Genomic DNA, 18,283 nt, shown 5'->3' with positions numbered 1-18,283 from the left:
AATGTCCACCATAGTGGAGTATTTGTACATATATCCCCGATAACTCACTCAACAAGTATTTGCTGAGTGTCTGCTGTGCCAGGCTCTTTGGCAGACCCTGGGTCTAGTGGTGACCCAAACAAACATGTCCACCTCCTAGTCCATAGTCTAGTTATTCCAGTGGGAAAGACAGACATTATCAACTCATTCCACTAATAAGTTAGGTGCTATCCAAGAAAAGTACAGGATGAAAATGTGCATATACAATATTACTTTATAGCCAGATAAAGAATATAATAAAAAGAAGTGTACATAATGTGCTCTGAACATCTATTTATTATCTTGAGAAATGATCTTCTTGCCAAACGGGGGACTTTCTCTGAGGGCCAGAAATGATCATTTACAAACTATTTGCCACTCAACAGGGAGAATGGAGTCACAAAGACTTAAAGCAGAAACGTTCAGAACCACTTCCATCCGAGAACTAAAGAGAAAGAGAGATGAAACCTCTCAAGTTATAATTTAAATAATGTGCAGGTGTGATCCAATTTGAAAGAGGAAATTTGAAAGGAGCACTTCTTTATCAAGGTCTAAAAATAAGGTGTCAACTTTTCTCTTTCCACTCTCCAGTATCTCTAGCAAGAGCTTCATCTCCTTAGGGTTTCCTTTTGGAACACTTGTTAAGGTCAAGTCATTAACCTTGGTAGGGGGGACTCTATGTTGTCGGCTGCTAAAATCAGCAACATTTGGGGGGTACGGATCCTTTGCTCCCTCATTATTTAGGAATTCTAGTTCTCTCCTGACGTGATAGGCTGAACTTTCTCCCAAGGCACTTGAAAAAGAGTTATAAATTAATTGTGTGATTGAGGAAGTCTTGGAAAGACCATGCCTGCTCCCTTGTTCCTGCTGGTTGGCTGTAACCATAGCAACCTCTTACTCCAGACCAAAGTTCAGCTACTGTAAATCTTTATGACCGTGTTCATAGTCCAATGTTCATTAGTATGACCCTTCCTCATGGAGAGAGAGCTTTTATATTTTACAAGCAAGTGTTAGACTCCATTTCTAAATACTGGACTCCAAATGAGAAGGTCCAGAAATATCATAAAAAGACCTTTGTTCTTTTACCCTAGGATCCTTATTTTCCTGAGAAGATGCCTACGGCAACGAAAAGATTGATGTTCTTAACCAGCTTTGTCACAAGCTTGGGGGCTTTAATCGTAATTTGTTCTATTCTTACAACTCAAGAATGGATCCGCAGTACAGTTGTCATTAGTGACACTTCTTCGAATGGTAGTGTGATTATCACCTACGGACTCTTTCGTGGGAAGAGTATTCAAGAATTGAATCATGGACTTGCAGAATCAGACAAAAATTTTGAAGGTAAATCATAACTCATTTGAATGGATACAGTGAGATTGAATTAACTGGGTAAGAGTCATACCATCCTGTATTTCGGCCAAATAGCCCTGCAAAAATAATTTCCTTGTGCACTTAGCTGGGCTGTAGATATGAACGCATATTTTTAATTTTGAAAATTCACTGAATCATTATTTCGGCTTCCTCGGTTCTGGTTGTGTCTATTAGCAAAACAGTCTAAATCATTCTAGCAGAGGCTATGCTTAAACAATACTAGAGTGTATTGATAGGTAAATAGTTAAGTAAAAATATGGAGCACCAACATGGTGTTCTACAGCCAGTAGCGACAGCATTTTTAACTGTATTGACTGTGGATTTTTAGTCGGAGCAAGAACCTCTGTCCAGAACTTAATTACTGGCATCTATGCAAGGAAAAAATAAAGTGGAAGATATGGACAATTTCTTATCCTTATATCTCAAGTTCATTTCTTTCACTGATTTGAATTTGCAGTCTTACCTCCAAAATATCTCATTGCTGTTGGAATTGATATTAAATTTCCATTAAGTCTATTAATCGAATATTTTACGGGAATTCCTAAATTTTTTTTCTGATTTCATACACACTAATGTCCTACTCTCAATGGGAGGAAAACAAAAATTCCTTGAGAATGATAAGTTGAATTTAGCCATTTGTTTGGCATTTGAAGTTTGAATATATACCGTTACGTTTTCTAAATTTAAAACCAAATTTGTAACTTGTTTACCACCTTAAATGGACTTTGTTTCGAAGGGTGTTGCGTGCAGCTCACTACACAGGGTTTATCGGGTATTATGCAGTCATTACCTCTTTCCTTATAAACATACATCATTTTCTGCCTTATACAAATGTAATGTTTAGCCCTCATTCCGTGCATAATGGTGGGACATTAGCTCCAAGTTCTAATTTGTGACTTTATTAATGAAATGATTTCCTTAAATCCAGAGCAACATACTTATATTTCCAAATTACAAATTTGCCTTTTAGACTTTAGCAAAAGCAACATCTCGCCCAGTATTTTAGCAGCATTACACATCTCCTCCGGTACCAGCCTCAGGTCCTCAGGAAAATGAGGAATATTTTCTTTGCGGCGACTAGAAAAGAAGACTTTCAAAGATTCACTACCATTTTCAGTTCTGTGAATAGCATTTGCGAAACCAAAACTTGTTCTACTTCCTGAATTTCCAGACACTTGTAAAATTTTTAAAATACGAGAAAACAGCCTGTGAATTTTTAGATTTTCATACAGTGTCTGTTTGGAACCAGTTGGCTCCAATTTGAGATAACTGGCTTCAATGAGATCCCTGACTCCCTACATTCAGAGAAGCACCGAGGAGGCCCGGGTGGGTCAGCGCCTGGTTCTAGAACCCCATGGGAGTGACGTGAGCACAGTGGCTTTGGGAGGGCAGGGACAGCTGTGGTCAAGGATAGCTCTGAAGGCGGCAGGCAGCCCTGTGGGCCCACAGAGGAGGTGGAATATTTGCATTTGCTTTGCCTGGCTCTCTATTTTTACTCTTTTCTTTTCTTTTCTTTTTTATTTTTCCTACTTTTCCCCTTTTCCCCAGAGAACCACATTCCAACTTCAAGTCACTGCCTCCAGTCACCCCAGGGGCTGTAGAAGATAAACGACCTCCCAGGCACTGAGATGCTGCACAATTGCCGGGCGTTCAAATCTGCTAGGGACACCTCAGAGCCCGGGGGTCTTCAGTGTTGATGGTTTTAGCAGTCATTGAACTGGGAACACTTGCAAACAGTCCTCTCGGAGAGGGAAAAGTCACATAACCCAAATGTAGATGGTGGTTGAGCCGGTGCAGGTGTGTGGACATGGTCCCCCGGGAGCAGATCTGCAAACGCGCAGTGAGACAGGTTCTTTAGGACCACACGGGCTTATTTCCAATCAGAAACTAACCGTTGGCAGTACAATAAAATCATCGTATAAATGCCACTTTCCTGCCCTGCTGTGGTGGATTGCCTTTTCGTATGAGAAGTTAACCATGTCAGTTTCTTAGCTAGGATGAGTTCACACTGAAATCTCCAAAGAGTAGTGAATATTGCAAAGCTCTGCTATATTTCTACATAGGATTTATCACATGGTGCCGATTTGGGGCTGTAGATTTTGAAATGAAGTGATGATGGCTGAGTTCAACTTGCCAAAATAATTCAGCCTACAATACGCCAATTGGTGAGGAAAAGAATCAGCCCAACCTGGGGAGGAAGCTCTCCGTGGTGTAGCTAGATTGTTCGGGCAGCTCAGGCTCACCAGAAGCTCTATAGCCTCATCCAGAGGCATCCCAGCTGGTCCATCACGCAGATGAAAAATGCCAGGTGTCCACCCGTGAGCACGTTGCCTTGCTATTCCAAAGAGTCTGAATATTTAATTTTGGTTCAAAGAAACCTTCCTGAGCAGCTACTATGTGAGTGAGGAGCTTGGATCCCAAGCGGAACTGCACAGAGCTGGGTGGGCTCACCACCTAGTCTTTCTAGAGAAAGGCCCCGACCCCATCAGTTAAATCCATCAGCCCACACTACTTGTAGGACAAAGGTGTGTGCAGGTCACTATGAGAACAAGGGGCAGTTTCACCCCAAGTGTGCCTCCCCCTGCCCACCAGTCTCTTTTCACTACCTACCCCTTTTGTTCCGGGGGAACTCAAAGTTGTACTATTGGCTCAAGCTAAGAATAATGAGGAAAGTGAGTCTGCTGCAAAAATCAATGAACTGCAAGAATGACTGAACTGAAGAAATGAGGTTTATATCTCCAGAATTTACAAAAAGCCCCTTCTTACTTCTCCTATCTGTCCACCCCACCCCATACACATCCCATACTTTCCCTCGGGGTGGGAGCGACATATCATTTACCCCCAGAGACATGACCACACTGGGCAGTGTAGCATAAAGGGGCAGAAAAAGCTTTCCCCCATCCTTCTTTCTGAGACACCCCTCGTCAATTTCCTAGAGGCTGAAGCCATCAGCTGGGATGTCCTGGGAGAGCTCCTAGGCCACACTCTGGGATCCATGGAGTTAATGAGCCCTTCCAGGGATACACTGTGGTCCAGGGACTGAGAAGCTCCACTGGGTCAGGCCCCCTGGAGACCAGGTGCTTGAGGAGGGGCTGGAGACCATTCCTCCGCACAAGAAAGCCACCGGCTCTCCCTCAATTTCCGAGGACTTCCTGAAAACCAGAGCTAGGAGGGCCAGATGGCCAGTGGGGCTTGAGTATAAATGTCCAGGCACAGGAAGTCCGGATGTCCGGATGACCCCCATTTGTGCACTGCCCACCACCCAGTACATTTAGGCCTCCCAGCTGCGGGAGCTGTGGCCTCTTTCCCCGGGGCTGCCAGAATCCGAGTGATTAGTTCCAATTGTGAGGTGGCTTTCTCGATTCCGTCGCTTGACCCCTCGAAGGAAGGAAAAAGGACAGAATGTATTTGCTAATTTTGTAGGCAGAGAGCAGCTGTCATGCTGTGGAGGTTGATTGTGATTTCATTCTTGCCAACTTTCACTGAATTCTCAGCTTTCATTGTCTGAGTTCTGAGCCAGGAAGGGGAGGGGAGATACAGCTGTCATACCTGTGTGGCGGGGAATTCAGAAGGCTGAAATAGAATTTGGAAATATGGCAGTTAAAATTAAGATAAATTGTCACATGAATTCATAGAAAAGTGTGAGTCGGTAGGCTCCAAATGGACTCCCTTTTGAGAATTGATGTCTAATAGATGTTACCAACAGTCAAAAAGAAAGCCAAGGGCTTCCCTGGTGGCGCAGTGGTTGAGAGTCCGCCTGCCGATGCAGGGGACGCGGGTTCGTGCCCCGGTCCGGGAAGATCCCACATGCCACGGAGCGGCTGGGCCCGTGAGCCATGGCCGCTGAGCCTGCGCGTCCGGAGCCTGTGCTCCTCAACGGGAGAGGCCACAACAGTGAGAGGCCCTCGTACTGCCAAAAAAAAAAAAAAAGAAAGCCAAACCTGACTGTCACTTTCTAATTTACTCTGAAAAGGTGGAATGTTCACCATTTGCAAATGAACATCCATTTACAGCTTTTAATGAGAAACCTTCCCCAGGGCAACTTGGTGCCTTGGACGCAGGACATTTTTCCCACGCTGAAATTTTTATTTTCTAGTTAAGTATCCAAATTTTGTCTTATTGGCCAAGGACAGAGGTCATTTAGTCCCCAGCAAACTTCTGATTCAATGTTGGAGTTCCCTCCTTCACGCTCACGCAGAGGCTGTGGGATTGTGGAAAAAATGGGAGCGGTTCTTGCCGGTGGTGACTAAGTTTGGAAACATCTGCAACATTTGACCTGGCACCTCTGAACAGGTGTGTCCTGCTTCTTGTTTTTCCTATTCTGGTGTCATCTTCCACGAGCTGCAGAATAGGTGTGTGCTACACCACAGCCAGGCCAAGCCCTCACCACTGCATCCCTGGGGTGAGCCAGGCAAAGGAGCTAGAGCCTCGGGCTTGAGGGCAGGGCCTTCAGAACTGTCCCAGCCCAGACGGCTTCCTGGAGGGCAGGGGGCCCGGAGGGCAGGGAGCCCATCGGACCCCACCCATCCCATGCAGGCAACAGGGGGTAGCAGAGAGGACAGCATTCTCAGTTTAACCAATGCCTTTCAGAGTTCTTACCTGGGGTGCATAGCAAAGGGGACTGCGCTGAGAACTTAGCCCTTCCCATGGGTTAATAACAGAAACAGTGACAAGGGCTGGGCACTGCTAGGGATGAGCAGACTGGACGTGTGTCTGCTGAACTTTGCACCCAGTTCCGTCTCACTGAGTGGTGAACTCATGGCCTCCGTGTTGCTGAACTGGTTTTTCCCTCTTCTGTCCTCTCTGGTCTCCCGTGGGGTTTGAAGGGCTGTAGCTGTGCTCACGGGAGACCATACCCACATTTCTTTTCTCCCGCCCCTTGTCTTTCCTGACTCCTTTCTTTTCCGCTGGCCACACCCTCCTGCCTGCCTCTATCCCCGCTCTGTGTGGAGACACTTCCAGCCCTGGGCTTGGCCACGTGACGTGGCCATCAGGATGAATTCTCTCACACACGAGGGTCTTTACAGCCAGATTCTCAGCGTCCAGATGTCTGAAGGTAGATTTGCTGGCCAAAGCTCTTTCATGCCCACCCTCTGTCCGATGACAGGAAATTTACCTCCCTCGCAAAGTACCGCTGATTTAAAAAGAAAAACATCTGAACTAATAACATGTGGGTATTCAGAGGTGGAGAGAGGATGGACCCCGCACAAGTATTGTCACATCTTATCGGGAGAGTTGAGCCCGTGTGGCCAGCACGGGTAGGGAGGTGAAGTCAGACTAAATGTGTGCAGAGTCGGGGCCAGGCTGGCAGGAGCTTTGGAATCCCGTCTTATGAAGAACACATTGGGGTTTATATCCCTTTTCAAATACTGGGAAAGGCTCCAGGCAGGAGAGGAGGGAGTGGATTCTGCGTCGCTCCAAAAGGAGCATTAAGATCCAGGGAAAATGTTGTAGAGATGCAGAATGAAAAACCTTTAAATGACTAAGGAGACGCAGTGATGGAAAAGGCCACCTTGCAAAGACAGGGCTCCTTGCTGCCAGGACACGTTTCAGGAGGAGGCTCCAGATCTCCTCTGGCTCCCAGGGCCCCATTCCTGAAAATGTGCCACATCCACAGCTGAGCAAGAAGGTTTCCGTGGCTGTCCTGGTTTCCGTTCTTTAAAGCTGCTCTGGGGTGAAGATGTGAGAGGCTCCTGCCCTCTCCCAGGGGACCTGAAAATCAGGAATGGAAAGAAGGAAGCTTTTACTTTTCCTTTCCCACCCCCATCGTGGTTCTAACACCTTGTAATTCCCAATGATGGTGTTAGTACATTACTAAAGACTCTGAAATCTTTTTCCCAATTTACTTTTTTCCTTCTGTCGCTGTGACTTTCACAGAACCTCTCGGTAAACACCTTATTGAATGTGGTGGCAATCTCCTAAGGGCCTGAAACACACTGGCTGCTCTTGGAGATGTTTACAAATGCATGGCTGGGTTTCCAGGTAAGTGTGGGGAGAGCGTGTCTCTGGTGTCTGCTCATTTTGTAAACAAAGGAGGGAGCTGAGGAAACATGCCTGGGGAGGCTGGCGGGTGGTGGTTAGAAAGGGGAGAATGGCAAAAGCAGGAACTGGTGGCAAACGGCCCAGGGCACCTGCGTTTCATTTTGTGCAAGTGCATATCCACGTCTAGAGCTCCCCTGCACTTAAGAAATATGCAACTTTTATGAAAAGGCTGACAGTTTCTAACCCCAGTGCCTAAGAGGGTAGAATGGGGAAGGAGGCAGAATGGGGTGCGCGAGGGTGGACCTGCCCTCCGGTCCAGAGTTGGTCTTTGCATTTGGTGCCGCGTACTTACCAAACATTGCTTTAGTTTTAGGAACATTGAACAGTTCTTCACCAAAGACTCTGCACTTGGTGGTCATCCTGTTCCTGGTCCTTAGTTTGTTCACTTCGCTGTTGAGCTCTCTGTTCACCTTCTACAACAGCTTCAGCAACCCCTATCAGACGTTCTTGGGACCGATGGGGGTGTACACCTGGAACGGACTCAGCGGTGAGTATCGGCGAGAGGACGTGCTCTCTGCCTCTGTCCCCCTGCTTCCCTCTCACACACGTGGACACACACAGTCACGGTCGAGCCATGGGCGTTAAGAGGGCCCCCTGTGTGCTGAGTTGCGTGCTGGGGGCTGAGGTTTATTTTTGTAAACTTACAGCATTTATTCAGTCTCTTTGGAAATAAAATTCTGTTTTAGGTGCCCAGGTAAGAGACCAGAGTGAGGTGAGGAAGGCGTGTTAGGTGTTAAAATATATGACATACCGAGGCTTTGCTTTGGAGTATCTGGTGTAAGGAGTTGAACAAAAAAACACGTGCACCCACAAAACATTCACTGGGCTCCCGTGGCGTGCTTGACTCCACATTAGGCTCCACGTGATGTGTGGAAGTCAACACACATGCACGTGTGTTATTTAGTCTCCTTCTTGCCCTCGTAGAACAGCAGTCAACTTGACAAAATCTAAACCTGATCGTGGCACAGAGAGCCACCAAGAATGTCATTTTGGAGAATCTGGGGCCAATGCCCTTCTTGTGGGCAACCTGGGAGTCCCGGATGTTGCTGGGCAGTGTTGCTAGGTTGTGTTACTTGTTTGCTGTGAAAGGTATTGGGGTGAGGGATGGGAAGTGGAGCCCAGCTTGAGTCACAGTGGTTTGGACTTTCTCTGGGTCTCATGGACTCTGTGGCCACTGTGTCTGCCCAGGGACGTGGTCACATGGGAGCCTCGTTGCCCCTGCCGGGCAACCGGGTTTCTCCTGCTCTTTCCCTCCCTCACGAGAACCTGATCTCGAGATCGAATCAGAAGCAGCCCATCCTACTAACCGGACGGCTCTGGAGGTGCTCGCGTGTGAGCCACAGGTGGTGCATTTTTTAAAAAATAGGTTACTTTATTTATTTATTTATTTTTATAAATTTTTTTTTTCATTTTATTTTTGGCTGTGTTGGGTGTTCGTTGCTGTGCTCGGGCTTTCTCTAGCTGCAGCGAGTGGAGGCTACTCTTTGTTGCGGTGTGCGGGCTTCTCATTTCGGTGGCTTCTCTCGTTGCAGAGCACGGGCTCCAGGCGCATGGGCTTCAGTAGTTATGGCTCGTGGGCTCAGTAGTTGTGGCTCATGGGCTCTAGAGCATAGGCTCAGTAGTTGTGGAATATGGGCTTAGTTGCTCTGCGGCATGTGGGATCTTCCTGGACCAGGGCTCGAACCCGTGTCCCCTGCAGTGGTGGATTCTTAACCACTGCGCCACCAAGGAAGCCCGGTGGTATATTTTTAACACAGACCAGGAACGTTCAGGGACAAAGAAAGGTGCCCTGGATATTAGGCTGTAAGGAAGCCTCAGAGGAGGGGCTCTGGGCAGCAGCTTTCTCCTGTCCTCCTGCTGAGAGGCCATCCTCACACTGGCCACTGCAGGTGGCTGGAGGGGCCCCTGTGCTGTGGCTCCCAGCGGTGCTGTGCTGAGAACGAACACCCGGCTCTTGGGGGAGGGAAGCCCTGACTGCAGCCCTGGCTGGTGCGAGTGTGTAAACACTTCCACTGCGGCCTTTTTCAAGCTAATGGTTGAGGAGATGTGTGAGCCAGTCCCAGCCCAGCATGGATACAAGGGAGAGCCAGGCAACTCACTGCTCAAGCAAGCGCAGTTCATAACTATCGTGCACCGCAATGGTGGAAACTTGGGCTGCCCTGGGCAAGCCTGCACCATGGCCACGTCGCACGCTCACCCCTCAGCTCTGAGCGTTTGGTGTCAGGCTGATGTAGCCACATCCACACGTGACTAGCCCTTTCCTTTCTTTCTGTGATTTTATTACCCGGTGGTAAAAACAAACAAATGCCCCAATTTAAAGGGCATCTGCTGTGGGCCAGGCACGACAGTCCCTCGGAATGAGTATTCCTGCTTCCTGGCTCACAGTGGAGCTGAGGGAATTGGCTCTAAACTCAGAGATCCTCATCCAGGTGCCAGGGATCCTTGCCCCAAGCTGTTTCTAGGATGCTCGTTCACCTCCGTCAACCAAAGCAAAGGAAAGACTCATTGGCACTCGTTGCCAGGGTAAAATATAGATTATTTTAATTTTTGCTCATATGATTAAGAAGCTAAGGGACACTGTGGCTTCAGGTACAGCTGGATCCAGGGTCTCAGCCAGCACCATCAGAACTCTGTTCTCCTCCAGTGTTCCCTCTATCATTAAGCAGCTGGGCTGGTCCTCTTAAAGGCAAGAGGGCTGCCAGCCCTTCTTGGCCCATCACCGATGCAGCAACCCCAGGAGAAAAGACGACTTTTCCCCCCAAATCTGATTCTCACTGAAATTGCCCTTCTCCATTTCTGGAGCAAGCTCCATGGCCGGCAGGGTTGAATTCAATGACTGAGCCCCTTGGCAGAGGACTGACCACCTGGGAGCTGGGGAGGATGGATCTGAGAGGAACATCGGGCTCTCGGACCAGATGGGAAAGTCCGATGTGGGCCCAGCGGGACAAAGCCGGCCCCCATTCCTCGGTCTATACCTGCAGGGCTCAGAGCGCATCCCTTCATCTCGGCAGGAGGGAGCCCCAGGCTTTCAGCCTCTTTCTCCATGGCCGAGTCTAAGCTGGCTTTGCACAGGGCACGTTTGTGGAGGAAAACATGGAAAATGGGGCCTGCAGCCTCCCTCACCGCCATCCCCACCTGCTTCTAACAACAAAGAACTGTTTGCCAGGCAGCAAACTCTGGCCACATTCCCTCCCAGGCTTGGGGCAAGTTCTGACACACAGAGAGGCTGTGAGCTGGGCAGAAACACACTCGGGAGACTTTGCCTTTGCCTCTCTGTTCAGCCTTTGGCTTTGCCTCTCTGTTCAGCCTTTGGCTTTGCCTCTGTGTTCAGCCTTTGGCTTTGCCTCTGAAGGCCCTCACAGCCTCCGGCTTTGATAGGGCAGACTTGGGCCCCGAGTTTGGTCGGAGAACTTAGTGAAAACTCAGTTCATGGGAGGCTCAGCCTGCAGGGGGTTTTGGCCACAGAGATGCCATCACTGTGTCCTTGGCTTGGATCACCGTGGGGAGAGGGCAGGGGTCAGGCTGCCCTCAGGGGTCCTGGAGGCAGAGGGAAGGGCCACACACCCCTCTCCAGGCTGGGCTTGGACACCCTCTCCTTGGCTGCAGGGAAGAAGAGGGAGTGGTTTGCTAGTTTGTTGCTGAAGGATCGGGAGGGGGTTCTGCTTTTTTGAAAAATTTATTTATTTATTTTTGGCTGCGTTGGTCTTTGTTGCTGCACGCAGGCTTTCTCTAGTTGTGGCGAGCAGGGGCTACTCTTCGTTGAGGTACACAGGCTTCTCATTGCGGTGGCTTCTCTTGTTGCAGAGCACGGGCTCTAGGCACACGGGCTTCAGTAGTTGTGGCGCACGGGCTCAGTAGTTGCGGCATGTGGGCTCTAGAAGCACAGGCTTCAGTAGTTGTGGCTCACGGGCTCTAAAGCGCAGGCTCAGTAGTTGTGGCACACGGGCTTAGTTGCTCCACAGCATGTGGGATCTTCCCAGACCAGGGCTCGAACCGTGTCCCCTGCATTGGCAGGTGGATTCTTAACCACTGCACCACCAGGGAAGCCCTGGGATTCTGCTTTGAGGAGAAAAATACCAGCATCACCTCCCGGGCCACTGTGCCCTCTGACCCCAGCCTGGCATGGTGCAACCCTGACCCCAGGGGATAGAACCGTAGTCTGAGAGATGATGGAGCCGGAGAGAACCTTGCAGACGGTGTGTCCCAACACATTTGAACCTCAGTCCAGGAACCGAGAGCAGAGAGTAACCCAGCAGGTCACACGGCCCGATGGGGACAGGCTGGGGTGGGAAGCCAGTGTCCCAAGCCTTCAGGGCCTCCTCCTTCTACCAGTGGCTCCCTCCAGGTCCAATAACTCTTCTGTCCCAGAAGACGGACGACAGGCTGTGAGAGGCGTGCCCTTTTTCAGGGGGCTCAGGTCAGCATCCGTGTCCATGGCGGCCCCTCCCAATTCAAATCAAAGCACCTACTTCAGGAAAAAGCATTTAACCCATTTCCATCCTACCCCTTTATGACCAAGCTTTCATTAGAAACTTCCCAAGAGCACGATGAAGGATAATTAAGGGGTGTGAGACGCATAGCGCAGAGAGGAGGGGGTTTGTATGTACTCACTCCTTTTATTATTAAGAAATAAAACCATTGGGTTGAGGATGAAAGACCATCATCACGGACAGTGAGAAGTCCTCACGCAGAAGCCCTCTCACTAGGGCCCCTGGAGGGCCGTTCCCTGGGTGTGGGTTATGATCAGGACAAGTTTGATGCCAAAATGTCCTTCTAGTTCTGGGTAAATGTCAGCAGATGACGAGTCACGCAGCCTGTGCCCCAAAGGACCTCCGTCCTGGGGATTCCCGGACCCGGCATGCTCAGGCCCCGCCCCACTGGGCGGTTCACCGGCAGCATCACGCGTCTGGAATGTCTGCGTCCTGACCTTCCTTCTCCCGCCTTTTTAAACAGCTTAATTGAGATATGACTCACATACCATACAGTTCACGCATTTAATCTGTGCCATTCAGTGGTTTTAGTATATTCACAGACCTGTGCAACCATCACCACAGTTGATTTTAGAATATTTTCACGGTCTCAAAAGGAAACTCCTCCCCCCAGGCCATCCCCAGTCCTAAGCAGCCATGAATCTACTTTGTGTCTCTAGCTCGCCCACTTTGGAAAATGAGGGATGAGGTTCAGAGAAGCTAAACTCATCTCCCAACGCCAGTAGCTGGAGCCCTTGAACCCTGCTCTCTCTGACTCCAGAACTATGTTCCTTAACTAGGCCAAAGGAGCTTTCCAAAGTCAAAATGGTGGAATGTGCTCTAGTGAAGGACATTGTGAAGAATAAAAAAGGGAAGCTAAAAATTTTAAATGCTCTTTTTTTTATATATATATATGAATTCACTTAATTCTTACAACAACCCTTCCAGGTAGGTATTATTATTACTTTCTTAAACATCTTTATTGGAGTATAATTGCTTTACAATGGTGTGTTAGTTTCTGCTTTATAACAAAGTGAATCAGCTATACGTATACATATGTTCCCATATCTCCTCCCTCTTGCATCTCCCTCCCTCTCCCCGTCCCTATCCCACCCCTCTAGGTGGTCATAGGGCACCGAGCTGATCTCCCTGGGCTATGCGGCTGCTTCCCACTAGCTATCTAGTTTACGTTTGGTAGTGTCATGGACATATATACACTACTAAAATGCTCTTCTAAAATGAGTTTAGTAAAGAGATCCTTCCTGGTTAAATGCTGTGCTCTATTGTGTGTAGAATGAAATCCCAGCTCCGGAGCCGGCATTCAGAGCTCTCCAAGTGAGCTCATCCTCTGTGTCCTGTGCTCAGGACCCTCAGCACCCCTCCCCATCAGATGAGCTTGTGCCTCACACACCCGGGTGCTCTGAGTTCATCAACCACCACGAGTCTCTGTTTGGGCCGCCTTTTCTATTTGTCCTTCCTCAGCCTTCCCAGCCCGCTGGTCTCTCTAGATAGTTTCCCCGTTGACCTCCGTGTTCAAGCATTTATTCATCCCTCATTCAGTACACCTGCTAGGTTCATTGCCCAGGGAAGTGGGCAGAGCAGCTCCTTCTGAAAGGGCTTGAGCTGAATGTTTGTCCCTGTCCACAACTGCCCTGCACCGTCTTTAGCATTTGGAGCCTAGAATCTAGCTCGCGCCTTTCATTTCTTTTACGTTCCCCCTAATGCTTAAAAGAGAGTAAGTCCCAGTGTAGATATTCAGTGAATACCCATAGAGTACGTGCAATAAAGAAAAACAGTGACATTAAAAAATGTATCACCGTGTTATCTATGAAACTATTTCTTCCTTTCAGCATCCTCCATATTCATAAGCATGGTGCTCTTTGTGGGGAACACACAATCCAATCATCTCTCGGAAGAGCTGGCCCAGAGGCTCTACCCACTTTATCCAGCAGTCACTCACCAAGGAACCTCCCACAGTTATGGATACTCATTCTGGCTCACCCTGCTCGTCATTCTTCTAAACATAGTCACCGCGGTCATCATCACCATCTTCCAGAAGGCCAGAAAGCAGTGGAAGCAGGAGCAGAAAAAGCCCATGGAATATGCCCCAAGGGATGGAATTTTATTCTGAATTCTGTACCCGCATTTGGTGGTTAGGCCTACTCTGTTGTATGCCAGCTCCCCGAGCAGTAACTGGCTGGCTTGTCTGGGTGATCGGCAGGTAAAGTGCAGGCCTGTTTGACCGTCATTCTGTGACAGTTTTTGTATCTCATGACACTGTGTTCTTCATAACTGATGTACCCTTGAAAAAGGATTCTTCCCATGAGGGTGGGGAAGATGAACTAGAAAGCTCTCCAGCCCTCGTAGTGTTCAAAGCAGTAGAATGACTGTGAGCCTATGGACCCTTCTGACCTGGTCTCAAGCTTTAGGTAATAAAGGTTTGGGTTACGCACCTTCCCTTTGAGTTGCTCAAAGCACTTCGGTACCTATGATCTCATTCACCTCAGGAGAGACCATGCATTTTTATTCCACTCTATGAATGAAGACTTCCAGGCACAGAGAGATTCAGAACTTTTTTTTCCTAGACCAGGTGTTGGAAGCAAAAGGAGAGACCTAGGGGTGTATGACCTGGTCCTCTGGACCCTCAACCGCCCATATAACTTAAAGCCAATGGTGAGTAGAAATGCTGATATTCATTTTTGAGTTTCCAAGATGGGTTTTGTTTTATTTTATTTATTTATATTTTTTTATATATATTTTTTGCGGTACGCGGGCCTCTCCCATTGCGGAGCACAGGCTCCAGATGCGCAGGCTCAGCGGCCATGGCTCACGGGCCCAGCCGCTCCGCGGCATGTGGGATCTTCCCGGACCGGGGCACGAACCCGTGTCCCCTGCATCGGCAGGCGGACTCTCAACCATTGCGCCACCAGGGAAGCCCCAAGATGGGTTTTTTGTAGGGAAAAGATTAGGAAGGAAGAATATCAAGGAAAGATTAAAATTATAGCCCTACAGCCTCATGCTAAGAAGGTTAAATATATTTTTGCTTTAAAAAGATTGTGGTGAATTCAGTCAAAAGAGAAATGTCATATTGTGGTAAGTTCTAAAAACCCCATCAACCAACCCTCTGCTTAGTTGCTGCAGTGTCCCCGACACAGGTGTAGATGGTCAGGTGGGAGTGTATCACCCATCATCAGACTCCTGCCCAGCCAGAGGCTAAGAAATGGGTTCCAGCTCTATGGCTTGCAGGCACACCCTGATGGTTAGGTGCACAGCACAGGTGATGGGTTGCCTTCTAAGGACAGGTGAGTGGAACAAGTTCATGGCCTCATGAGAGGACAGTGGGTGACCTGGAATATTTTAAAAGACACCAGATGGATTCGACCTACTTCGCCAGTAGGATATTCTCCCGGAAAATCACTTTGAGAATCTTTGGGGCTTGACAGAGCACGGACAGAATTCTGAAATAATCACCTTTCACGTCTTGATGGAACCAGAGCCAAAAGAAGCAGAATTCTCTTAGTGTAATTTACAAAGCAGCAGCTCTTTGGACAGGAGGATACATCCTTTATGAAACTAGCAGAGATTAACCATCTTCTTACCCATTACTTTTTAACAATCTGTCTTAGAAATAACATTTTTCATTCAAGAAACATGCACTGAATACCTGTGATGTGATTAATGCCTTGCTAAGCCAGGTACCTGCCCCCGCAGAGATCACAACTGAACAGTTAAGACAGACATTCAAAAAGCAGTCACTAATTCCGTGTGAAATCCATTCTTAGTCACAAAACTGTGTTCATTCTTTGAAAGGTCAGTTCTCCATAATCTCCCTCCACCAAATCCTACTAAAGTAAAAATTACTCTAATAAATCAACTTAGTGTGAAACTGAACGTATTAAAAATATGATTACCCACAGCGGAACTGTTCTAAATTCTTCGAAGCTAGAAACATTTATGTTCTTTGGAAGTTTGAATTTTATATCAGATTTTGATAATAGGGTTGAGTAACAAAGAGGAAACAGATGAGGGTAACAAATTTGCCCTCACATCCTGTATCAGTACAAAAGATTCCGTAGCTGGTGAAGACTGTGTTTACTCATCTCAGCATTGGAGCAGAGCTTGGTTTCTTTAGAGGACAAACTGTCTTAATCCTTATACCATAAATGGTCTTTGAGGAATCATTTAAGACACGGGAAAATCAGGTAAGTGGAACTACAGTTCACAGTCCGGGAGATGAAGAGCTTTGCTCTCTTACTACGTCTGAAGGTAGAAAGTAAAGAAGCTGCCTGTGTGTTCAGTGGAAATCTTCCTAAGGAAGGACAGGGCTTGCTGACTATTCACAACCACAGGCAATGTGGTACGACCCAACTCTGGCCTCCTGCCCTGGCCCCCCGAGATGGGCCTTTTAGCGAATGTCCGTGGGGCAGGGAGGGGGACTGACTTTTTTTCAGGGAAAGAAGTGCCGTTGAATAGTAATTTGCTGTTCTAAAACTACTAATAAATGTGCATTCTCTTACTTTTCTTGTAACGGAACCACCTGAGACACTATTTCGAAGGGGTCCAAACTGGTCCATGAAATATGAACGTTTCAAGGGTCGTGATGTGACCCCTAATCGGTCCACGTGGTCCTGTTATGATGAGCTAGTTTACCGTATAAAATATCGTGCTCTTCAGTTTTATAAGAACATAGAGCCTGTGATAATAATTGTAGGGAAAGTCGTACTTTACACTAATGTCAAAGCGATGGGGCTCCTCTAGTGGGCTGATGCTTGCAGAGCACGGTGGCAGACAGGGGCCTCAGCCTCCAGTTAAGCTTCACCTTCATCATTACAATTTGATTTGATCATCTCACCAACGCCTGTGGACCAGGCAGGGCAGGGGCAGTTGTCTCCTTGGATATGCCACTTCTCTGGGTCTAATGAACTATCCTGCAGCCAGCCCCACATGGCCGTACAGCATTGGTACCTGTGGCACGTAGCCATACAGGTAGACAGATCAGCAGCCTCCCGCCTTCTGATTGGCCTCTTGGAAGCCCAAGGAGCCTGCAGTTCTGCAAAGCATAGGCAGGTGCCAAGTAAAGTTCCAGAACAGGTTCTCCCTCTGCCGGCCCATCGCCCACCCAGAGTGCATCCTTCTTTTTCACTGAAACCAGCCACTGAGTGCGGACTTGAAGCCAGGTTCTTAGTTGTCTAATCTGATGTCTTTCTAGAGCCTGGACCAGGACACAGAGCAGGCGTGTGTGGGACCGGATGTCTAGGAGTCGGGAGGCTTTCTGATTCTGAAACTCCAGCTTGGAGAGAAGCCAGGCTCCTTGGTCCCTGAGCCCCACGGGGATCTCCTGACCCTGGGACCCAGATGCCCCCCGAGGGCCTTGCGTACATAGGATCCCCCCGTCAGAGGCACGGAGGGCTGATGCCTCCGTAGCAGCTGGGGCTGCAGTCTGCTCTCTGGGCCTCATTGCCTGTCCTCACCACCGAACACCCCCAGACCCAGGACACAGGACCCAGTTGGAGGCTCCATTTGTACACTGCTCTGACATCTCATAGGAGCCACAAGAAGCCAGCAGTCCCCCCCTTCTCTGAGCTTTTCTCATGATGAAGACATAAGTAATAAATAATAGAAATGACAACCAGTGTGGGACTGAGCAGGGAACGTCTGCAGTCAGGCTGCCTGGGATGGAGAAGTTAATCGCAGCAAAAGCCTCCTTCTAATCATCTGGGAGGTGGGATCGCGGTGCCAGGCTTCGCTCTCAGCAGTGTGAGAATGAACTGTGATAAGGGATGCAAAGAACTCGGGGCCTTGATAACCGATGGCCATGCCTCTCCTCACAGAACTGGGAGTCCGCAGAGCGTGGTGGGGGCAACTTCAAAAGCTAGAGGATGTGGCCCCTTTAGCTACCACATTAATAATTCTTTTGTTCTGTAAATGAGCGACAAACAACTTCAACCCGGGGAGGCTAAGAAACTTGCCCAGGTGTCCACAACTGGCAAGTAGCAAAGCAGCACGAAAAACAGGTCTCTGGGCCCCTGTTCTTTTTTACTAACGTTTGATTCGGTTGCATAAACATTTGTCTGCATCCGGCTGAGGGTGGACAGAGGAGACAGAGGAGAAGGTCCCTGCCTGTGAGCTCTGCCCGAGAGGAGGCATGGCCTTCGCGGTATTGCCTGTGGGGCTAAGCCGCACATTTCACCGCATTTGTGTGTCTCACGGTGGATCTGGATCTGGTTCATTCAGAACACAAAGGAGCAGCTTGCTCAGGCAAAAGCGCCCAATTTGTTTCAAATAAATCCTCAGCTGGGCTGGAGAGGGCGGGGTCCCCTGACGTGACTCTCCCACACACACTCAGATGAGGCAACGCCCCGTGACCTAAGGACTTTGTGCTT

The 18,283-nt window shown here is 48.5% G+C and overlaps 1 protein-coding gene across 2 annotated transcripts; it reads left to right on the top strand.

Annotated features, from left to right (window-relative positions):
* The first annotated feature begins 1,005 nt into the window (after nucleotides 1-1,005).
* On the top strand, nucleotides 1,006-17,492 carry CLRN3 (clarin 3). Of its 2 annotated transcripts, none has more exons than XM_022569503.2 (3): nucleotides 1,006-1,359; nucleotides 7,739-7,918; nucleotides 13,751-17,492. In XM_022569503.2, exons 1-3 carry the CDS (start codon nucleotides 1,131-1,133, stop codon nucleotides 14,029-14,031), a joined length of 690 nt encoding a protein of 229 aa, XP_022425211.1. In that variant the 5' UTR covers nucleotides 1,006-1,130; the 3' UTR covers nucleotides 14,032-17,492. The 2 variants fall into 2 exon arrangements, with proteins under 2 accessions (XP_022425211.1, XP_089754482.1); XM_089898356.1 differs by lacking the exon at nucleotides 1,006-1,359 and adding an exon at nucleotides 5,313-7,371.
* The last annotated feature ends 791 nt before the right edge of the window (nucleotides 17,493-18,283 follow it).

This window comes from Delphinapterus leucas, chromosome 16, assembly GCF_059928025.1.
Source record: "Delphinapterus leucas isolate spDelLeu-1000000601 "Yukka" chromosome 16, BTC_Dleu_Yukka2, whole genome shotgun sequence".
Lineage (NCBI taxonomy): Eukaryota > Metazoa > Chordata > Mammalia > Artiodactyla > Monodontidae > Delphinapterus > Delphinapterus leucas.
The sequence above is the reverse complement of the archived record's forward strand: the minus strand, read 5'-3'. Positions and strand labels throughout refer to the sequence as shown.